At 43.1% G+C, this 24,530-nt stretch overlaps 1 protein-coding gene across 1 annotated transcript; it reads right to left on the bottom strand.

Annotated features, from left to right (window-relative positions):
- Nucleotides 1-308: 308 nt before the first annotated feature.
- LOC132982256 (TBC1 domain family member 9B) lies at nt 309-22,517 on the bottom strand. The gene is made up of 23 exons (XM_061048627.1): nt 22,251-22,517; nt 16,740-16,850; nt 16,540-16,658; nt 16,225-16,456; nt 15,021-15,279; nt 14,552-14,759; nt 14,021-14,218; nt 13,811-13,939; nt 13,003-13,153; nt 12,657-12,871; nt 12,401-12,518; nt 12,009-12,211; nt 11,833-11,915; nt 11,335-11,464; nt 11,118-11,216; nt 10,958-11,026; nt 10,603-10,843; nt 10,354-10,419; nt 10,101-10,166; nt 8,413-8,466; nt 8,162-8,206; nt 7,849-7,946; nt 309-1,356 (listed from the first exon to the last, which is right to left on the bottom strand). The coding sequence occupies exons 1-23, from the start codon at nt 22,366-22,368 to the stop codon at nt 748-750; spliced, it is 3,621 nt and encodes a 1,206-aa protein (XP_060904610.1). The 5' UTR covers nt 22,369-22,517; the 3' UTR covers nt 309-747.
- Between the last annotated feature and the right edge of the window lie 2,013 nt (nt 22,518-24,530).

Here is a 24,530-nt window from a genome sequence, read left to right as displayed (position 1 = left end):
AAATAAACAAGTATTTTCTTTGTTTTTTATTAAACAGAACACAGATCGATAACTGAGCATTTAAATGGATGTTAGAGCAGACAAATAAATACAAAAATGACGAGAGAAAAAAAGGGAATAAAAACGGACACCTGACTTCATTGTTAAAACACTAGTGATGTCATCAGAAAGGCAGGAAACAAGGCTTCAGTGAAGACAAAAATAAAAGTCTGCAGGTATGGATTCATCTGAGTGAAACAGATACAAGTTTCTTAAGGTTATAATACTTTAGGATTAATATACAGTTCATGAATGTGAACAGAAAGAAACACGTTTAAACATTGATTTATTTTGTTATTTAACTGAGTCCGTAAACTTTTATTTTCTGAATGTAAAAACTTAATATTTCAGCCTGTTTGAAACATAAATCCACTATTTAAAATCAATGTTTACATATTTGTTTATTAGCTGAGTCTTCTGTTATATTTCTTTAATCAGCAGATTGTTCTGTTTCTGTTCACTGTTCTTTACAACAACAAAAAAAGAAACAGTTAACATATACTTAAGATTTTTTTACATTTAATAAAAGTAATTTTCATATTCATTCATGTGTTGAAAAAAAAGGTTTGGGTCTCTGGGGCTTCCGTAGTTTGTTCAGCTTTGACCTGCTCCTCTGTTAGCTTTCAGTCCAGGTGATCCTGCAGAGAGTGTTTCAATACAGAACACCTTCACAGGTAAAGGTCAGTGATGAGTTCAGGTGAGGGAGGATCAGATGGACTGCTGAGCTAGTTCATGGTCGGAGGTGGAGCTCATCTGACGCTCCACGACTCGCTGGGCCTTACAGGCGTCCATCTTGCTTTGGAGATCCCTCTTCCTCTCGAAGTAGTCGACAAGTGGCGGTTCTGTCAGCAGTGAGGCTAGTACCTGCTCAAAGGTGATCGACCAATCCACGTCCAGCACGCTGCCTTGCCTCTGCTCACCGCTGCCGACCAGCACGGTGTCGTCAGCGATGTCCTCGCACTGCAGCGAGCCGGAGCTCACCACCGAGTACGACGAGACCGACGTGTCGTCCTTCGTCTCCTCGTCGGATGTCTGCGGAGCCGCCGGCTCCAGCTGAGCCTCTGCCAGAGCCCGGCACACCTGAGATTCACCCGAGCACCCCAGTCCAAGCCCCTCCTCCTCCTCACTTTCAGGCACTGGGGGCGGGGCCTGTACAGGGTCGTCGGTTTTCCTGCCGCCGTTGTTGAACTTCTTTCCGACCTCCCCGATCCGAAGCAGAAGGCTAGCGACGGTGGCGATGGAGTGATAGAGCTGCTGCTCGAGAGGCTCCTCGCTGAACATGTTGTACAGAGTCTTACACAGGTCAATGAACTGCTCCTGAGGAGAGAGAGAGACAGGTACAGAGAGAGAGACAGGTCATCAGAGAGAGAGACAGGTCATTAGAGAGAGAGAGAGAGAGACAGGTCATCAGAGAGAGAGAGAGACAGGTCATCAGAGAGAGAGACAGAGAGAGAGACAGGTCATCAGAGAGAGAGACAGGTCATTAGAGAGAGAGAGAGACAGGTCATCAGAGAGAGAAAGAGACAGGTCATTAGAGAGAGAGAGAGACAGAGAGAGAGACATGTCATTAGAGAGAGAGAGAGAGAGGTCATTAGAGAGAGAGAGACAGGTCATTAGAGAGAGAGAGAGGCAGGTCATGAGAGAGAGAGGTCATTAGAGAGAGAGACAGGTCATTAGAGAGAGAGGTCATTAGAGAGAGAGACAGGTCATTAGAGAGAGAGAGAGTTCATTAGAGAGAGAGACAGGTCATCAGAGAGAGACAGGTCATTAGAGAGAGAGAGAGAGAGAGACAGGTCATTAGAGAGAGAGAGAGACAGGTCATTAGAGAGAGAGAGAGAGAGACAGGTCATTAGAGAGAGAGAGAGACAGGTCATTAGAGAGAGAGAAAGAGACAGGTCATTAGAGAGAGAGAGACAGGTCATTAGAGAGAGAGAGACAGGTCATTAGAGAGAGAGACAGAGAGAGAGACAGGTCATCAGAGAAAGAGACAGGTCATTAGAGAGAGAGAGAGACAGGTCATCAGAGAGAGAAAGAGACAGGTCATTAGAGAGAGAGAGAGACAGAGAGAGAGACATGTCATTAGAGAGAGAGAGAGAGAGGTCATTAGAGAGAGAGAGACAGGTCATTAGAGAGAGAGAGAGAGGCAGGTCATGAGAGAGAGAGGTCATTAGAGAGAGAGAGACAGGTCATTAGAGAGAGAGGTCATTAGAGAGAGAGACAGGTCATTAGAGAGAGAGAGAGTTCATTAGAGAGAGAGACAGGTCATCAGAGAGAGACAGGTCATTAGAGAGAGAGAGAGAGAGAGACAGGTCATTAGAGAGAGAGAGAGACAGGTCATTAGAGAGAGAGAGAGAGACAGGTCATTAGAGAGAGAGAGAGACAGGTCATTAGAGAGAGAGAAAGAGACAGGTCATTAGAGAGAGAGAGACAGGTCATTAGAGAGAGAGAGAGACAGGTCATTAGAGAGAGAGAGAGAGAGAGACAGGTCATTAGAGAGAGAGAGAGAGGTCATCAGAGAGAGAGAGAGACAGGTCATTAGAGAGAGAGAGGTCATTAGAGAGAGAGAGAGAGAGAGAGACAGGTCATTAGAGAGAGAGAGAGAGAGAGAGAGAGGGAGGTCATTAGAGAGAGAGAGAGAGGTCATTAGAGAGAGAGAGAGAGGGAGGTCATTAGAGAGCGAGAGAGGGAGGTCATTAGAGAGAGAGAGAGAGAGAGAGGGGTCATTAGAGAGAGAGAGACAGGTCATTAGAGAGAGAGAGAGAGAGACAGGCCATTAGAGAGAGAGGTCATTAGAGAGAGAGAGAGACAGGTCATCAGAGAGAGAGAGAGACAGGTCATTAGAGAGAGAGAAAGAGACAGGTCATCAGAGAGAGAGAGAGAGAGAGGTCATTAGAGAGAGAGAGAGACAGGTCATTAGAGAGAGAGAGAGAGACAGGTAATTAGAGAGAGAGACAGGTCATTAGAGAGAGAGAGAGAGACAGGTCATCAGAGAGAGAGAGAGAGAGAGAGAGACAGGTCATTAGAGAGAGAGAGAGAGAGAGAGAGAGAGAGAGAGATCATTAGAGAGAGAGAGAGAGAGACAGGTCATCAGAGAGAGAGAGAGAGAGGTCATTAGAGAGAGAGAGAGAGAGAGAGAGAGAGAGAGAGGTCATTAGAGAGAGAGAGAGACAGGTCATTAGAGAGAGAGAGAGAGACAGGTCATTAGAGAGAGAGAGAGAGAGAGACAGGTCATTAGAGAGAGAGAGAGACAGGTCATTAGAGAGAGAGAGACAGGTCATTAGAGAGAGAGAGAGACAGGTCATTAGAGAGAGAGAGAGAGAGAGAGACAGGTCATTAGAGAGAGAGAGAGAGGTCATCAGAGAGAGAGAGAGACAGGTCATTAGAGAGAGAGAGGTCATTAGAGAGAGAGAGAGAGACAGGTCATTAGAGAGAGAGAGAGATAGAGAGAGAGGGAGGTCATTAGAGAGAGAGGGAGAGGTCATTAGAGAGAGAGAGAGAGAGAGAGAGAGAGAGAGGTCATTAGAGAGAGAGAGAGAGGGAGGTCATTAGAGAGCGAGAGAGGGAGGTCATTAGAGAGAGAGAGAGAGAGAGAGAGAGAGAGAGGGGTCATTAGAGAGAGAGAGACAGGTCATTAGAGAGAGAGAGAGAGAGACAGGCCATTAGAGAGAGAGGTCATTAGAGAGAGAGAGAGACAGGTCATCAGAGAGAGAGAGAGACAGGTCATTAGAGAGAGAGAAAGAGACAGGTCATCAGAGAGAGAGAGAGAGAGAGGTCATTAGAGAGAGAGAGAGACAGGTCATTAGAGAGAGAGAGAGAGACAGGTAATTAGAGAGAGAGAGAGAGACAGGTCATTAGAGAGAGAGAGAGAGACAGGTCATCAGAGAGAGAGAGAGAGAGAGAGAGAGACAGGTCATTAGAGAGAGAGAGAGACAGGTCATTAGAGAGAGAGAGAGAGAGGTCATTAGAGAGAGAGACAGGTCATTAGAGAGAGAGAGAGAGGTCATTAGAGAGAGAGACAGGTCATTAGAGAGAGAGATGTCATTAGAGAGAGAGACAGGTCATCAGAGAGAGACAGGTCATTAGAGAGAGAGAGAGAGACAGGTCATTAGAGAGAGAGAGAGAGAGAGACAGGTCATTAGAGAGAGAGAGACAGGTCATTAGAGAGAGAGAGAGGTCATTAGAGAGAGAGAGAGAGACAGGTCATTAGACAGAGAGAGAGAGACAGGTCATTAGAGAGAGAGAGAGAGAGGTCATTAGAGAGAGAGAGAGACAGGTCATTAGAGAGAGAGAGAGAGACAGGTCATTAGAGAGAGAGAAAGAGACAGGTCATTAGAGAGAGAGAGACAGGTCATTAGAGAGAGAGAGGTCATTAGAGAGAGAGAGACAGGTCATTAGAGAGAGAGAGAGAGAGACAGGTCATTAGAGAGAGAGAGAGAGAGAGAGAGAGAGAGAGAGAGAGAGGTCATTAGAGAGAGAGAGAGAGACAGGTCATTAGAGAGAGAGAGAGAGAGAGGTCATCAGAGAGAGAGAGAGAGGTCATTAGAGAGAGAGAGAGGTCATTAGAGAGAGAGAGAGAGAGAGAGAGACAGGTCATTAGAGAGAGAGAGAGATAGAGAGAGAGGGAGGTCATTAGAGAGAGAGAGACAGGTCATTAGAGAGAGAGAGAGAGGTCATTAGAGAGAGAGAGAGAGAGACAGGTCATTAGAGAGAGAGAGAGAGGGAGGTCATTAGAGAGAGAGAGACAGGTCATTAGAGAGAGAGAGAGAGAGAGAGAGAGGGGTCATTAGAGAGAGAGAGAGACAGGTCATTAGAGAGAGAGAGAGAGACAGGCCATTAGAGAGAGAGGTCATGAGAGAGAGAGAGACAGGTCATCAGAGAGAGAGAGAGACAGGTCATTAGAGAGAGAGAAAGAGACAGGTCATCAGAGAGAGAGAGAGAGAGGTCATTAGAGAGAGAGAGAGAGACAGGTCATTAGAGAGAGAGAGAGAGAGACAGGTCATTAGAGAGAGAGAGAGAGACAGGTCATCAGAGAGAGAGAGAGAGACAGGTCATTAGAGAGAGAGAGAGAGGTCATTAGAGAGAGAGACAGGTCATTAGAGAGAGAGAGAGAGGTCATTAGAGAGAGAGAGAGAGACAGGTCATTAGAGAGAGAGAGAGAGACACAGAGAGAGAGAGAGAGACAGAGAGAGAGACAGGTCATTAGAGAGAGAGAGAGAGAGAGACAGGTCATTAGAGAGAGAGAGAGAGACAGGTCATTAGAGAGAGAGAGAGAGGTCATTAGAGAGAGAGAGAGAGACAGGTCATTAGACAGAGAGAGAGAGACAGGTCATTAGAGAGAGAGAGAGAGGTCATTAGAGAGAGAGAGAGACAGGTCATTAGAGAGAGAGAGAGAGACAGGTCATTAGAGAGAGAGAAAGAGACAGGTCATTAGAGAGAGAGAGACAGGTCATTAGAGAGAGAGAGGTCATTAGAGAGAGAGAGACAGGTCATTAGAGAGAGAGAGAGACAGGTCATTAGAGAGAGAGAGAGAGAGAGAGACAGGTCATTAGAGAGAGAGAGAGAGAGAGAGAGACAGGTCATTAGAGAGAGAGAGAGAGAGAGAGGTCATCAGAGAGAGAGAGAGACAGGTCATTAGAGAGAGAGAGGTCATTAGAGAGAGAGAGAGAGAGAGAGACAGGTCATTAGAGAGAGAGAGAGAGATAGAGAGAGAGGGAGGTCATTAGAGAGAGAGAGACAGGTCATTAGAGAGAGAGAGAGAGGTCATTAGAGAGAGAGAGAGAGAGAGAGAGACAGGTCATTAGAGAGAGAGAGAGAGGGAGGTCATTAGAGAGAGAGAGACAGGTCATTAGAGAGAGAGAGAGACAGGTCATTAGAGAGAGAGAGAGAGACAGGCCATTAGAGAGAGAGGTCATGAGAGAGAGAGAGACAGGTCATCAGAGAGAGAGAGAGACAGGTCATTAGAGAGAGAGAAAGAGACAGGTCATCAGAGAGAGAGAGAGAGAGGTCATTAGAGAGAGAGAGAGAGACAGGTCATTAGAGAGAGAGAGAGAGAGACAGGTCATTAGAGAGAGAGAGAGAGACAGGTCATCAGAGAGAGAGAGAGAGACAGGTCATTAGAGAGAGAGAGAGAGGTCATTAGAGAGAGAGACAGGTCATTAGAGAGAGAGAGAGAGGTCATTAGAGAGAGAGAGAGAGAGAGGTCATTAGAGAGAGAGAGAGAGACACAGAGAGAGAGAGACAGGGAGAGAGACAGGTCATTAGAGAGAGAGAGAGAGAGACAGGTCATTAGAGAGAGAGAGAGAGACAGGTCATTAGAGAGAGAGAGAGACAGGTCATTAGAGAGAGAGAGAGAGGTCATTAGAGAGAGAGAGAGAGACAGGTCATTAGACAGAGAGAGAGAGACAGGTCATTAGAGAGAGAGAGAGAGGTCATTAGAGAGAGAGAGAGACAGGTCATTAGAGAGAGAGAGAGAGACAGGTCATTAGAGAGAGAGAAAGAGACAGGTCATTAGAGAGAGAGAGACAGGTCATTAGAGAGAGAGAGGTCATTAGAGAGAGAGAGACAGGTCATTAGAGAGAGAGAGAGACAGGTCATTAGAGAGAGAGAGAGAGAGAGAGACAGGTCATTAGAGAGAGAGAGAGAGAGAGACAGGTCATTAGAGAGAGAGAGAGAGAGAGGTCATCAGAGAGAGAGAGAGAGGTCATTAGAGAGAGAGAGGTCATTAGAGAGAGAGAGAGAGAGAGAGACAGGTCATTAGAGAGAGAGAGAGAGATAGAGAGAGAGGGAGGTCATTAGAGAGAGAGAGACAGGTCATTAGAGAGAGAGAGAGAGGTCATTAGAGAGAGAGAGAGAGAGACAGGTCATTAGAGAGAGAGAGAGAGAGGGAGGTCATTAGAGAGAGAGAGACAGGTCATTAGAGAGAGAGAGAGACAGGTCATTAGAGAGAGAGAGAGAGACAGGCCATTAGAGAGAGAGGTCATGAGAGAGAGAGAGACAGGTCATCAGAGAGAGAGAGAGACAGGTCATTAGAGAGAGAGAAAGAGACAGGTCATCAGAGAGAGAGAGAGAGAGGTCATTAGAGAGAGAGAGAGAGAGACAGGTCATTAGAGAGAGAGAGAGAGAGACAGGTCATTAGAGAGAGAGAGAGACAGGTCATTAGAGAGAGAGAGAGAGAGAGAGAGGTCATCAGAGAGAGAGAGAGACAGGTCATTAGAGAAAGAGAGAGACAGGTCATTAGAGAGAGAGAGAGAGGTCATTAGAGAGAGAGAGAGAGGTCATTAGAGAGAGAGAGAGAGACAGGTCATTAGAGAGAGAGAGAGAGACACAGAGAGAGAGAGACAGAGAGAGAGACAGGTCATTAGAGAGAGAGAGAGAGACAGGTCATTAGAGAGAGACAGAGAGAGAGAGACAGAGAGAGAGAGAGAGACAGAGAGAGAGAGACAGGTCATTAGAGAGAGAGAAAGTACATCAGAGAGAGAGACGGGTACAGAGTGAGACAGGTCATCCTTCACTACATCTCTAAAATCAGGAACATCCTGTCTGAAAACGATGCAGAAACACTCGTCCATGTGTTTGTTATTCTTTTTTAGAAGACTCTTCATCTGCAGCTCGTGTCTGGACTACAACTAGGAAACTTTGCTAAGTGTTGCCATGGTGATGCTTCATGGTGGATTAATGCTGGGTCTTATATAATAATATAGTAAAGAGTATGGTCTACACCTGGTCTTTTTATAAAGGGTCTGCATATTGACTGACTGAATCACTGACTGACTGACCGGTTACTTATAGACAGGTGTGAGGTCAACTCACCTGGTTCATTCTGGGAAGGTCTTTGATTGTTTCAGTCTTTAGTTCCTTCACTTTGGCCCACATCCTCAGGTAGTACTTGTAGTCCTTCAGCCTTTCCTCTGAAACAACACACAGGTCATAGGTCACAGGCAACAGGTGGCACAGGTGTTGACCTTCCTGATTTGTATAGTTTTGGAATCGTCTGTCTGGATCCACGATGAGTGAACTGAGTCCGATCAGTTTGAGTTAATGTGACATCACAGGCTATGATCTGCGACGTCACACACTACAGGCACATCACCTGACCAGTCTCCACAGTGGGCGGATCATTTACCTTTCTTGTCCTCGCTGTCTACGCCTCCTTCTTTCCCCTCCTCACCTGCAAACAGACATGAAACCACCTTCATCATCATCATCATCATCATCAAAAAAACAAACATTAAATAAGTTCTACTTTCAGCGATCATGTACGATCGTCTTTCAGAGGAAATGATGTCACACAGAGTCTGTCCAAATGGTCTGCTGTGACATCACTGCTGTTGAAGCAACACGGTGAGGTGTCAGATTACATAGCAAGACACAAACCTGAGGTCACTTCCTGCTGCCCTGAAGTGTCCAGATCACACAGGGAAGAAGATTCTGGAAGTATATACGACAGAGAAGAAGAAGAAGAAGACGAAAAAGAAGTGAAAGAAGAAGGAGAAGAAAAAACAGACAAAGAAGAAAAAAGATAGGCAGAGAGGAGGTCGGAGTTTGAGTGAGCTCAGAAACATAGAAAAGTGTAAATGGTTATTGTTGTAAATAGTTAACCTGCTGACTGATTCAATATTTTATGTTTTTGTGATGATACCCTGAGCTGTCTGTCTCATGTTCATCACATAAACACACCTCACAGGTCCTCACAGAGCTGCAGAAACCTGTCGAGTCCTGTCGTCATACACAGTAAATAAAGCTCACGAGTCGGCAGGTGAGCAGAACCAGCTGTGACTTATAAACACAAGAAACTTACAACTAGTGGACAAGATTCATTCTGCATTAGAAAAGAAAGCGTTTTTGAATGACACATAGCACTTTTGATGATTATGGGGTTTAATAGGAGCAGCTGAAAATGCCTGGATTATTTGTGTTAACTAACTGTATGTGGATGAATGTATGTATATGTGTAGACAGTACATTATGCTATCATTGTTGTTAAAAGCATTGCGGTGGGGGGGGACTGAGGGTGGTTTTGGGTGGTGGATCGGGGAGGTAAGAGGGTTTGGGTAGGGATGGGTGGCTTTATATTTTGTATTCTGTACATCATGCAGCGATTTGTACTGTTCAAGTTAAAAACTCAATAAAAATAAAAATAAAATAAAATAAAGAGTTTTCATGTGGTATTTTTCTGGATCTCTCTAAAGCATTCGATGCTGTAAATCATGAAATTTTACTAGCTAAACTATATAGATATGGATTTAATGTAAAAGTCCTGAAGTGGCTCAGTAATTATGTATATAACAGACAGCAGTATGTCAACATAAATGGTGTAGAGTCTGAGAGAACTATGATGCAGTGTGGGGTCCCACAAGGGTCCATTTTAGGACCGTTACTGTTTCTCATATACATTAACGATCTTGCAACAGTATCAAACACAATATGCCCGTTATTATTTGCAGATGTTACTAATTTACTTGTCTCCACTAAAAATTTGTCAGAACTCATGAATGAAGTAAATAATGGCCTTCTTGCATATTCAAATTGTTTAAAACAAATAAATTGGCATTAAATGTGAAAAAATCTAACTTCATGATATTTGCTGGAAAAATGAAATATAACTCTGAAATGGTGAAATTGTATATAAATGATGACGAAATGAACACGCATATTTATTTACTTGATGATTTTTTGTCTTTTTCTAGATACAAATTGAGACTCAGAAATGCGTTGATGTCAGAAAGATTTGTAGTGAATAGTGAATTGTCCTGATTTTGTTATATTGTCTACATACTGTATGTCCTGTTTTGCTCTATTTTTATGTTTTCAATGTTTGTATGTAATTTTCAAATTGGGTAAATTTGATTTGTGATAGTAAATATTCTTACTTTGTTATTTTTACTGTATTTTATTTTAACTTTGTTTAACCTCTTAAGGTGAGGTTTTGAGATAAGCCCTCATGGGTTTCTACCTCACCTGCACATGTGTTTTATTTTTTATTTTTTTATTTTCTGTTTGATTCTTCTTTCAAAAAATGTGCAAATAAACTAAACTAAACTAAAAAGTAGTTACAGTCTTACCGCGCTCGTCCTCTGTGAAGAAGTTTGTCGCTTCCAAGGCAGACTCCGCCTCCTCTGGACACAGAGCTGCCAAACAAACAGACAGACAAACATTGATTAAAAATCAGACTGAGGCATCTATTTGTGAGATATATGCAGCATCAGTTACCATGGCAACCTTTATTGTTCTAAAAACTGAAGCGGTAATTCTGAAGCTGCTTTGTAAACAGCTAACTGGACTCAGGAGCGGAGCTTAACATGCAGGTCAGCTTACCTGGTGGGAGGTGGAGCTTATACAGGAGCTTCAGTTTCTCTGTCATGTCTCCATGATACATCCCGCCTGAGGATACACACACACACACACACACACACACACACACACACACACACACACACACACACACACACACACACACACACACACACACACACACACACACACACACACACGTTGTGAGTGTGAACCAGTACAGACAAGTGTCATTGACAAACAGGTGTGAGGTGTTCGTGGGAATAGCCTCACTCAGTCCGGTGATGAACTCTTTGAAGTTGACAAGCCCGTCCTGGTTCTGGTCCAGCAGTCTGAAGAGGCGGGCTGACAGGGTGGGGGTGTGGCCTCCACAGATCCAGGGGGCGAGTGCGGTGAACAGCTGAGTGAACTGGGCGGGGTCTATGCGGTACTGCTCCAGGTACGGCAGGCTGGGATCGTGACGCTCTGCCGCCGAGCTGCTGGAGCCCCAGTAACAGCTGGTCATGTGTTTCGACTGAAACAGGAAGTAAAGGGCTGTGACATCACACACGCACACACACACACACACACACACTCAATCTGTTTTGCTGCTCATGACTCTTCCCTCTCTCAGTTTTTCCTTCCTGACCTTAAAGAGACAGTACAGCTCCTCCAGCTCCTCGATAGTGAAGGCGGACTCCGTCATCATCGCTCTAACCTGCACACACACACACACACACACACACACCTGTAAACACGGTCTACATTGGCACATAGGCATTAGCACAAAGTAAGCTAACAGCACTCACCACGCTCCTCTTCGCAGTGTCCTCCAGTGACTGTATGACCTTTAACCTCTGCTTGAACCTCATCTGGTCGATGACATCAGAGCGCAGGGTGCCAAATTTCTGACAAGAGAATGAAAGGATGAAGAAATTTTACTGAAAAAGAAAAATTACTTCAAATAACATTTCAGAAAATAGACTGACCAGGCTGCACCAGGAATTAGACTGAGCCATGACTGACCTCATAGGACGACTTGATGAGGTCGAAGACGTCGATCTCAGGCGGAGGGTCGTCTCCACTTGTCAGCAGGGCGTGCAGGTGAGGGATGGGTGGAGCCACAGTCTGTTTGTTTACTACATTATCCAGGTACCTACACCAACAAACACACACACACACACACACACACACACACACACACACACACACACACACACACACACACACACACACACACACACACACACACACACACACACACACACACACACACACTTGTTAAGTTCACCTGTCAGAGGACAAAGCTCTCCCTCAGACACTCAGAGAGGACAGAGTGTGATGAGGATGAAGGACACCCTCTCAGTGTGTGTGGGACACTATCAGAGCTTGAATCAGTTCTGACACAAAAACAGAACTTTGATTATTCTCTTGACAAAAATTAGGATTTCAATCTGAACCACACTTTGGATTTTAAACTAGACTCAAAATTTGGCTACAACATGGACTTTACTCTGGTCGTACCTGCCCAGGATGGTCATGGCCTCGCCCTCATCACTGCAGGACAGCAGGGCGTCCATGTTGTCGTGGAGAACATTCAGTGCCACCTGCAGACAGGTTAGTAGTTTTATTACATGTGACAGGTCAGTAAACAGTCAGAAAAACCGTAAGTGCAGTGTTAATGAATTGTCCTGCCTCACCTGGAAGATGACCTTTATGCCCTCATAGAAGAAGCAGTCGACCAATAGGACGGCGCTGTCGAAGGGCATCACTGACAGGAAGAGGGTGAGAAACCAGGACAGACTGATAGTGGTGATTACTCCCAGCTCCTGCATGTGTTCATACAGCAGGGGGAGGAAGGCCCGAGTCAGCTCCTCAAACACGCCTTGATCCACCAGAGCACCTGAAGGGACACCACACTACATCAGACAGCGACAGCGCCCCCATGTGGCTGCACCGCAGAACTGCTGATAAAACACTGCTAGGTTATAAAATGACCTAAAACTCTGGTGTTGATGTGACTCTGATGGCGTCACCGATTACTGATGTCACTGACTCTGATGATGTCACTGATTCTGATGATGTCACTGACCTACTACTCTGGTGTTGTAGTAGTCCGGCAGCATTCGCTCACATAGCGCCACCAGCAGCCAGAAGGCTTCCTCCTCTGGACAGTAGAGCAGCAGCACGGAGGTGACGATGTTCATCGCCTGAAGGAAATCACAAATAAGACGATTTATTTTAAATGAGTTTTTATATAACCTGAAAAATAAATAAAAAATAATTTAAAATAACTTCTTATATAAACTGATAGTTAATAGTTTATTTTAATTGTATTTTCAAATAACCTGACAGTATCCAATGCCTGGGTTGCGGTGTGCGTAGGCGGTTAGGACGCGGCGCAGAGCAGCGATCCCGGTCTCGTTCTGGAAGGCGCGGTGCTCCGGCATGGAGCGGTGAAGGTCGCGCTCGATCTCCTCAGTCGCCAACGAACACAGTCCCATGGCCTGTTCCACCAGGTCACCATAGTAACCAGGGTGAGAAGCCATCTCGTTCTGCGCACCTGGAAAAAAAACATGTGGACAGGTGAACAAATGAACGTTTCCCTGATGATGAATCAGGTACCAGAAATCTGCAGCCACAGCTTTCATGTCTGCTGAATGAATGTATGAATGAATAAATGAATGAACTGACCAGAGAAGAGCAGCCAAAGCTCTCCTCTAAGGTGTTCTGGGATCCCGTTCAGGACGAGTTCTCGGGTTCTGGAGGTTCTGTACATGCAGACTCCTCGTCCAAACTCTGAGAAGTGGATGTTCCATGACTCCTCCTTCATCTTCTCCTTCATCTGCAGGGACACACGCACGCGCGCGCACACACACACACACACACACACACACACACACACACACACACACACACACACACACACACACACACACACACACACACACACACACACACACACACACACACACACACACACACACACACACACACACACACACAGAAAGACTGAAGTGAAGCATCAAGCTTGTGTTGATGAACTCTTTAAATCTACAGGTGACACAGATCTATGTTGCTATGGATTCAACAGTCCTCCTCAGAAACAAACAGTACTTATTGGTTTCTTAAAAGTTCTCCTCTAAAGGTTTCTGTGTCCAGTTCCGCCCTGTCCAGTAGTTCTGCTCAGTATCAGTGAATTACACTAAACTGACAAAAAGATAAAACTGAAAAAATGATTCTTGGAAACAACACGCCGTCACAGCTGATCTGATGTTCTTCAGATCCTCATTGGTTTCTGTTCCATCCACATTCATTCATTGCTCTCACCTCAAACTAAGGCTGAAGGACATTGGAAAAAAAGTGACACTGCGATATCTTTCCTTTCAGCGGTATATATTGCAATATGAAAAAATTCAGGAACAGCGAACTCTTACATGGGCATTCATTGTCTCTAACAGCGCTACACATGGTAACAATGCTGCATGGTAATAATACTCACAGCTTTGGGTCCCAGGTCCTCAGGAGCGTCTCGGTGGTAGAGCGCCAGCAGACCTTGGCTGGCTGTGGGCAGTCCGGGGTGAAAATGCTGCCCTCTCTGGGTAGACTCAGACACTGCAGACGCAGATGCCTAAGGACACAAAAAAACAAAAACATCCTGACCCTGGCAGAATTTAAGCTTGTTATCCATCAGTGTTAATGAGTGACATACCGAGTGACCAATCAGAGACAACGGGTTGGTGTCGCCCCACGAGCTGTCGGGTGTTCGCTGCAGGAAGTCGGAGATTCGCTGAACCAAGAAGTCTCTGTCTTTGAGGTTGGCAAACAGGAAGTTCATCTTGTTCTTGGTGCTGATGGAAACGGGACACGGCAGGACGCTGCTGCTGTCCGCCTTCTCCACGATGGACACCTGAGGAGCAGGGGATTATGGGTAAACAGGGGTGTTGATGTCGTGAGAGTCTAAAGATGGACAGTCTGTGGGACATTCGGGCTCTTCAGTCTTAAACCCGAACATTTTGTGTGTGAGAGTGTCATGAATGTTTAGTGACAAATATGAACGCACTGGAATTTAACATATAATGTAATCAGAAATGAGAACAAACATCTTTTTTAAATTTAATTATACGAAATGTGTAAGGCTGCATTATGATGTTCTTAATGTCTTTTTCCTGAAGATGAGAGAGCAAAGTATTACAAAGCGCCATATACTATATGATACTTAGTTTGAGAGCAGCTCCTTTACCTCTCTGAGTGGAATGATGAGCTGGCATAGATCCTCCTCTCTGCTGTTAAAACAGATGTAGTTGTTGGAGATGAACAGCTGTCCCACCACATGCATCTTGGCGAACGGCGTCCAAAGTGTGCAGTCTGTGTGCCCGTCTAAACGCTCGTCCTGCGTCAGCCTGAACATGGTGCGATACCGTTCGTTCTTCGCCCGGGCGTCTAAATCCCTGAAACAGGAAACACCAGAAATGGTCAAACGCAAATGACAGAAAGATCCTGAATGAGTGGCAGAGGGTCATTTGATGTTTGAGGAGCATCATAACCTGTCTTTGTGTTTTTACTAATCATTAGTATTTAAATGTATTAGAACTCTTTCCCTTCATGTGTGTGGTTCTGCTTATGAAGCTTTTTTTATAAGATCAGAATCCTTCCTACATGAACCCTACTCAGCTCAATAACAGGCGTCTGGATATTAAACATAGTGAGACCTCTTCAGCGCAGAGACGTTCTTCAGCGTCTTGGTGGCTTTGGGTAGCGAGCGGTCGGCGGCGAACGCCTCGTTGTCGAGCAGCTGACGCATGGCGATGTTGGCAAGCTGCTCCATCAGCTTGAAGGTGTCGTTGATGTTCAGGAACATGGAGAAGAAATGTTCAGTGTGACGTGTGCTCACTCGAACGCTCTCTGGAAACACCAGGGTGGCATTTTTCTCCAACTGGGTCACCTCGGTCCACTGCACCACCAGGGTCACTGTGGAGGGTCATTCAGGGGTAAATACTAATGAAACACCCTAAATAACTAAGCAACCTAATAACTACATAATTATACTAATACATAATATACTTAGAATTATACTAAATAAGTACTCTAAATAACCACAAATCACCCTAAACAACTACAGAAGTTCCCTAAACAACCACAAACTACCCAAAGTATTAAAAACAGATACCATAAATAATTACAGTTGTACCCTAAAAGCAAAAGGAATACCCTATATAACCACAAAATACACTCATGCACTTTTAACTTATGTCAATACTGTCCATTTACAACTCTGTTTTTGCACATTTACATTTAATCTTTCATATTTAAGACTAGTAATGCTAAGTTAAATCCTGGTTGTATATATTCACATTCTTAGTTTTGATATTTTTAGTGCTTATTTACTTTGTATTTAATATTATATTGTGTTTAGATTTGCTAACATTGTGTTTTTTGCTCATATTGTGTGTTTGGATAACCTGCTGCTGTAACGCCACAATTTCCCAGTTTGGGATCAATAAAGTAATTCTATTCTATTCTATAAACTACCCTAAAATAATTATAAAAGTACCCTAAATAACTACAGGATTACCCCAAGTAAGCACAGAAGTATACTGATTGATTATTGAAGTACCCTAAATAGCTATAGAAGAACCCTATATAACTAAAATCTAATTAACTACAGAAGTACCTTAAATAACTGCAGAGGTACCCTTAGTAGCTATAGAAGTACACAGAACCCTAAATTACTACAGAAGACCCCAAAAATACTCAAGAAGTACTCTAATAGCTATAGAAAAATCCTAAATACAACAAACTATCTAAAATAACCACAGAAGTATCCTTAGTATATAGAGAAGCAAACACTTAATCAAAGTCATCAGAGAAGACAGATTCTAATGACATCATTAAACTGTGATCGGCTGGTCGTACCCTCTTTGCCCAGCAGGAAGGAGTAGAAGCACAGATGGTTGACGGACAGGTAGAGCCAGCCCTGCCGGGGCACTCTGCCCTTCCAGTAGCTGCAGGAGTAATAATTCACCAGCTTCTCTTCATCAGGCATCCCAAACAACCTCCTCATCTTCAGCTCAGCCTCCCGAAACTTCCCACAATCCTCCTCCTGCTCCTCCGCCTGATTCAGCCGGTTCTCCTCAGCAATGATTCCCTGCAGGAAGTAGAATCACTCAGTTAACAGGATCACAAGAGGAGGAAAGAGAAATGTGGTGGTGGAAATATGAAGTGACATACAGATATCTTTCCCTTGACGAAGGTGGTGACATCTTCGTCATTGTCAAAGATGGAGATGGTCTGCAGCAGGTTGGTCTCCAGCCAATCCCAGTGCTCAGTGATCTCTTTCCTGGACGAGCCTGCAAGACAGTGCTGAGGGTCAACTAAAATACCCCACACTCCATCAGCTAATCGAAGTGCTCCCAGTACACCTCACTCACCACAGGCAATATTCCAGTAGAGCTGAGAGTCGGCCGTCTGCAGCAGGATCCTGTAGGGAGCCACTCGAGCACTCGAGTCCAGAACCACGTCTAGAGTCCCCACCAGAAGACCTGCACACACATGGACAGTAGACAGGTGGACATAAAGACATATGCAGGTGGAAAAGTCGGTATGTAGAGAGTTGGAAAGGTAGACAGGTCAGAGGTCAGAGGTCAGGGTGTTAATTAGTTCATTGTCTTTCTATGTAGTCTGTGTGATGCTCAATGAACAGCTAGCATTTATTAACAGCTCCTGTTAGAAGCTGTTAGCATTGTAGCATGGATGGATCCCAGACTACTTTTATTCTGAATAAAATTGAAAAAAGGACGTTTCTTATGAATAAACATCAGATAAAACAAGACACTGATGGATCTCAAAATGTGTTTCATGGGATTTTATTAAGCGGCCACTTCTGCTGTTGAAAAACGAAGCCAAAAACCTGCAGTTCATCCTTCAGGCCCTCTGTAGGCTGGCAGAATCACCAGAGGTCACACACACACCACATTTCACAGCAGAAATGAACATGCTTACAGCCTGGTTCAAAAAATGAAATAGTTATGATTAGATTACGTCTCTAACGGCACACACTGTAGGGTGAAGTTTTGACAACTCCTCCATGCTGATTGGATGAAGGATAAGCATCATTTTAAATAAGGTGTGTAGCTGTCCAGACTGACGAGTTGTGGCGCGTTGTAACAGTTTGCCAGGAGGCTTGAAACCCGACTCAGCTCCAGCTCTCAGCCTGTCGTTAGGTTAACTGAAAGTTAGGTTGAGACAGCGCTGCCAGTACGGCGACCACCAATTGACCTTCAATAACCCCCTTCAGTAACAGTAGAGTGTCTCTTTTTTTTATTTAAATTGTACTGTGTTCACTTTTTGTTTGCAGTCTTTGCTCTTTGCTGCTGTAACAATGTAAATTTCCCCACTGTGGGATAAATAAAGGATTATCTTATCTCTTATCACTCAGGCTTTGTCCACTAATATTCACAGTCTATGGTTCATATCTCACTCTGGATTTTTCTAAACTTTGACATGTTTCGATACCACTTGCAATACAATTTTTTGGTTGATAGTATCAAAAATTACAGAAGCAAAAACAACTCTTCAGTCACAGTTATAAACCAAAGCTACTGCCAGAGAGACATTTGTGAGGAGGTTTAGTGAGCAAGTGTCGCTAATGCAAACTTTTTCTGCTGGGTCCCCACTTTGGCAGATGAATACATTTTCAAGCCACACCACCCCTTTACCATACACATCAACATATATCAAAATACACTAAACACACTGTCAGTGAAGACTCTACTTTATTTAGAATTGAGCTCAAAAGTTTGCAACACACTGAAAAAAAACCCTAACAAGCCACATTTAAAGAGAAAGCATTTCAAGGTGATTCTGTAACTTGAAGCTTCAGATTTGTGACGTCTGATGTAGATTCATTTTCAGTCTTACTTTTACTTGGAAGTCCGCTTACAAAATGTGCCATACTTTACTAGCAGTGAAAAACGGTGGGCATTGTTTTTGTTAAGCTGTCGTTATAAGTCCCTTGCTCCACTTTGGGAATCACTCGGCTAATAAAAACAAAGTGGGCGTAAACTGAAAAATTAGATGTTATTTTCTGAATGTTTAACATTGTTTACCCTCTCAAGAACTTCTAAATGTTTCCACAGCTCTGTATAAATGTGCAGGAGCAGCTGGATAGTGTTTACATGCAGCCACGCTTCATCCTGTCTGCTGTATGTCTGAGAAACAGGTAAACATTAAAACATATGGATCAGCTGATTGTGTTAACATAGAGTGTGGGTCATGGCTCGTTTCCTGTCAGCTGACTGATGAACACATCAGTGCAGAGCAGTCACGATGAGTCACCATGATTCAGGTTCACTGCTGTTAAAAGTCTCTGCAGTCACGCGGACTAAAATCTTCAATCTGCTGGTTTCTTATTAAAGTGCAGAAAACTCCCAGACACACCTCTTCTGTTCATATTAAAACACATAAACTCCATCAGACTTCCAGATGGACACACAGACCTGAAACATGCCTAAAGGGACGATGAGCAGAGCTTCCATCTGGATGCTTGTTTAGTTTTAAGTTCTCTGCAGTAAAATCTAATAAAACGACAGTCAGCATATAAGTGTGTGCGTGTGTGCGTGTGTGTGTGTGTGTGTGCGCGCGTGTGTGTGGGTTGTGTTCAGTGTCATATGTGTGTGTTGTGATCGGTGGTCAGCCAGCAGAGTCAGAAACAGGAAATCTATTTCAGCCTTAAGAACACTGAGTGCTTTATTATTATTATTTTAGATGTTGTACTTGTCAATATTTCTATTGTGATAACAATACAGTGAATAATGATAATAACAACAATAACAATACTGGTGTTGTTTTAATTCATCATTATTTCCATATGTATTCAGATATTAGTACTAAGGTTGTCAAGATGCTTGATATTTGGACACTTTTCAATGATCACGTGTCTTATAAATAATACATTTATAAAATATATAATCTCTGTTTGTTTTAATAATCGATAGTATCAAAGAGTACTGAAACTTACAAAAACAACATCTAAATTCATATTCACTCACCCCCTAAACCACTCCTTCCAGTTACTGCCATCAGGCAGACGCTACAAAGTCCCTCTGGCCCGGAAAAACATCTACAAAAAATCCTTCATTCCCTCTGCAATAACCATTCTGAACAAAATCAAATAGACCCCCCTTTTTAGAAACTATTGTTTTTAAGTTCTCTTTTAATGTACTGCACTTTCTGTTTTTAATGTAAGTTGTGTCTATTGTTCGAGCCTTGTCAAAGGAGAATTTCTGTCTCTGTCTAGACAATAAAGTCTATCTATCTATCTATCTATCTATCTATCATATGACAGGTGTGTAGGAGAGAAATGAATACATCAAAAATGGCATTTTCTTATTAATTTGAAAATGAAAACCAATTAATTGTATATGTGTCTAGGAATATTTTTACTTCTAGGACTATTTTTGTTGCTGTATTTAAACAGCTAATGATGTCATTCGATTTTTACTAGAATCACATCAGAGTTTAATTTCTGGTAATAACCCTAATTAGTAATCATATCTATATGATATTAGTGATGTCTGAGCTTAATGACATGAACAACACCCCCCCCCCCCCCCCCCCCCCCCCCCCCCCCCCCCCCCCCCCCCCCCACCCCCTTGCTCCCTATCCCTCTTCCTGCATTTTATCCCATCTCTCCCCCCTATCCCTTTCCAAGCCCGGAGCAGTCTAGGCCTGTGAGGGCTGTTTCATCATGAGCCGGGGATCCGGCCGAAGATTTCTGCCTTTTAATAAGGCAGTTTTTTCTTACCACTGTAACTTTTGCTGCTTTGCTAAAGTGCTCATGATGGATAGGCCGGATCTTTGTAATATAACAATGAGTATGGTCTTTTTACCTGCTCTTTTGTAATGTTAACAGACAAAGAGTAAGGTATTTTACCTGCTTTTTGTAAAGTGTCTCGAGATAACACTTGTTATGAGTTGACGCTATACAAATAAAATTGATTGAAAATTGAATGAAGATTTTTTACTCAGTGCTGACATTCAGATTGTACTTTGCACATATTTACACTGAACATAATCATGAGTACATGATGAGGCGTAGTCGAGGAACAAAAAGTGGGCCTGGGTCTGACTACCCAGGTCCCAAATGGAGGAAGGGGCCCTTATTCTTCCTTGTGTTGAAAAAAATATCTGCCCTCCTAAATGTGTGACAGCTGACGTCTGAGGAGGGTAAAACACTGTCTCACTCCATACTGACATATTTATTTGATCATACAACGTTTCGGTCTAAACAACCTTCATTAGGTGAAACAGCAGCAAGAAAACATTTCCAACCTCAACATCATTCTAATGTATGATGAACCCTATTTTGACGATGGCTAATATTTTATATCCGACCTATTTATTCAAACATTCACGTTTTGTGACTTTTCATTACAGGATGGTTTGATGATAGATGATGAAACTCACTTTTCAATTTGTGTTGTAAAATGTTACACAGGCTACATTTTTAACATTTATTGTGCTTTATCATGATCTTTGGACTCTTCCCTGGCTGATGATGGACTAAGGAGCGTCAGGTGACCATCTATCTCAGTGGCTATACCTGATGAAGGTTATGTCAGCATAAAGCGAGACAGTAAGCTGGAGTCTTTCTCTTTGCCCTTAACGGTTCTGAAACAAATCTGTAGTTTTTGTTTGCAGTAGTTTCTGTATGGAACCAACATATCTGTATAATTTCAACAGCATGTACGAGTTTACCTGAAGTGTTTGATGGATTCACTCCTCTCCTACAAACCTGTCTTAAGAAATTGACTGGATGGGGTGCTGGTGGCGCAGTGGTTAGTGCGCGCGCCCCATGTATGGAGGCTGTCGTCTCAAGCAGGCGGTCTCAAGCATCTCTCTCACTGATTTCCGACTCTATCCACTGTCCTATCTAACCATTAAAGGCACAAAAAGCCCAAAAATAAATTTTGACTGGATGTAGCTGTCTAAAGCTTCAGTACTTTTTAATATTACCAATCGATAAAATAACAGTGAATGTATCTTTTGAAAATGTATGGTATGAAAAGGTATTTGTTGGAGCCATGGATTGATATAATTGTCTTTGTGGTATTTATTTAAGGTTAAGGCAGTCTGTTATATATTGGTGTTTTGGGTTATTGATTATTATATCATTTATTAGGATTATATTGAGTAGGGGGATATCACCTGTTCACCTTTTGTTCTCAGTGGAAGAGAGGGGGCGAGCTGGGTTGACGTGTTTTTTGTTGACCGCTATTATCACTGTGATTATGAGTTAATGCACGTTATCATAAGTTAAGTTGATGTTTTTGTTTCAAACTGTTTTTGTTAATAAATTTTACGTATCACAGTATTCTTTTGAAAGCGCGTCGGACAAATATAATTAGGCCCGACCTCCACCTCTCAGCGGCTTCGTCTTCAGGAAAGCCGCTGTAATATTGAAGGAGTAAAAATGTTGACGACCTTAATTTAAATCCCTGAATGGGTCATTTGTGTAATGGAGGTGTAGTTACAGTATCTCAGGGTTTGCTGAGGCTGTATAGTGAAGGGGCCCAATGTGAGATCTTTTCATGGGGCCAAGAAATCCTGGAGACGCCCCTGGATCTTTGCCAATATATAGATATGATACATGTTATTGTTGTGGTCTGAAGTGTACCATGATGGTGTGTATGGGAATATAATGATATGTTATTTAAACTGGTCTGTAGAGTTCTTTGATGGTCTGTAGTGTAGACTACTCAGACGGTCTGTGGAGGTCTCTATCAGTCTGTTGTGTACTTGGTCTGCAGAGGATCCTACTGTTAAAGACTATAAAGGTGTGTAAGGACCAGCCTGCACCCTGGTCGTCTGTAAACTCTTGCATATGGTCTTGTCTATCGCAGATTATAACGGTGTGTACATGGACTATGATATTGACTCACCGGACAGGCCGCCTCCCCGTCCGTGCCCCCTCCTTCTCTGCAGGATGAAGAACGGGTTGGCCCGCTCCGAGACCCACAGAGCTCCGGCCAGCAGCACCTCCTCGGGATGGATCCACATCTCTGCCCGCCTCCAGAGCACCCTTCGCCGGGAATGCTCCGGGAGAGAGATCGGTGAGTCCGCGGGAGGCTTCGGGGTTTTCAGACAAAACAGAGAGCTGATGTTGTTGTTTTCACTCGGTCTGCTGACTGCACATCACTTCCGGGTCCGACGGCAAACGACCACACGACACGCCCTCGGCGCACGCTGCGTCATTACGTCAGCGGCAGACGTTCGGTCAACATTTTTGTTTTTCTTGTTGGGACAGAAATATTGTGTTTTTCTCTCAATGTTTCTCTTCAAATGATTAAAAATGTGAGTCTAGTAAGCTAGGAAAATTACAGTGGCCCTGAAGTGCAAAACACAACGACAAATCACAAAACACAACAACAAATCAAAAAACACAACAAGTTTTTGTTTTTGTTGTGTTTTTGGATTTGTCGCTGTGTTTTTTGATTTGTTGATGTGTTTTGTAATTTGTTGATGTGTTTTGTAATTTGTTGTTGTGTTTTCTTCTTTGTTGATGTGTTTTGTAATTTGTTGTTGTGTTTTCTTCTTTGTCGTTGTGTTTTCTTTTTTGTTGATGTGTTTTGTAATTTGTTGTTGTGTTTTCTTTTTTGTTGATGTGTTTTGTAATTTGTTGTTGTGTTTTCTTTTTTGTTGATGTGTTTTGTAATTTGTTGTTGTGTTTTCTTCTTTGTTGATGTGTTTTGTAATTTGTTGTTGTGTTTTCTTCTTTGTCGTTGTGTTTTTTGATTTGTTGATGTGTTTTGCACTTCAGGGCCACCATAGAAAAATAGATCACATTACTCCTGTGTTGACTTCTCTGTACTGGCTCCCTTTTAACATTTAGAATATTTTTTTCAATCCTTCTTCTCACTTACAAATCTCTTTATGGTCAGGCACCATCTTTATCTTAAAGAGCTAATAGTGCTGTATTACCCTTCGAGAACATAACGCACCCTGAATGCAGGCCTGCTCGTCATGGGCGGTTCTAGGCAGGGGCCAACAAGGGCCAGTGCCCCTGTAACACTGAGCTTGGTCCCCCCTGTGGCCACCCGTCCAAAAGGAAGCACCCCCCTAATAACACACACACTGTATTTGACTCAACAACCGGACTCAAAATCTAGTATTAAATACTGTTACTGAAACAAATATAAATCATTTTGTAGTATACTATTATTTGGCATAATATATTTTTAAAGCGATCATTTTTGTCTATTTTTCACCTGGGTTTAATGTTCCCCTCTGACAAAACAACTGGCCCCAGTTTGGCCCCCTTAGTAAAAGTAGTCTAGAACCACTGCTGCTCGTGGTACCTACAGTCTCTAAATCAGTGGTGTCCAAACTTTTTTTCTTGTGGGCCAAAATTGTCGTGTTAGAATCGCTGGCGGGCCACAGGTTTTGTTTTTTAAAATATAGTTGAAAAAATATTAAGGCTTTGTAGATCAGAATCAAAAGGCTTGCTAAAGAAACCCTTTAATAGAAGGAAATCAAATATTTTGATTTCTTCGTTCAACTTTATTTGTTTTTTTCTCAGAATCAAGCCTGTAACGTGGTCCTTTTTTTTTTGGAAAAGCTTTCTGCATTTAGCTCAGGTCATTAAATGGTTAAACAACAATCCGCTTGTTTGCAAAAACTGTGCATGAGTTTTTTTTCATAGTTTACAAAAAAATGTGGAAAATAGTAAAAGCTGTAGATTTAAAAAAACAACAACATACATGTTACTGAACATTCTCTATTTTAGGAATATTGTTCAGACCTTGTTAACATGAAAAATAAAAATAAGATAATGTGCCAGTCTTAATCGAGGCCTCGGGCCAAAATCTTCTGATTCTTCATTTGAAGTCACGGGCCACAAAAATCCCCTCAAGGGCCGCAAATGGCCCTCGGGCCGCACTTTGGACACCCCTGCTCTAAATGTACTATGGGAGGTAGAGCCTTCAGTTATCAAGCCTCTCTCCTGTGGAATCATCTACCAGTCAGGGTCAGGTAGGCAGACACCCTCTGTACTTTTAGGTGTAGTCTTTTTTTTAAAGGTCCCATATTATGCTTTTTCTGGTTTTATATGCCCTTTAGTGTGTTTTCCAAGTGTCCTGTGCATGTTTAGGCACATCTATGTACAAAAATTCAAAGTCCGCGGAAACACAGCTTCTCCTACATCCTCCTGTTAGCTGTAGCAT

Source organism: Labrus mixtus, chromosome 10 (assembly GCF_963584025.1).
Source record: "Labrus mixtus chromosome 10, fLabMix1.1, whole genome shotgun sequence".
NCBI lineage: Eukaryota > Metazoa > Chordata > Actinopteri > Labriformes > Labridae > Labrus > Labrus mixtus.
The sequence above is the reverse complement of the archived record's forward strand: the minus strand, read 5'-3'. Positions and strand labels throughout refer to the sequence as shown.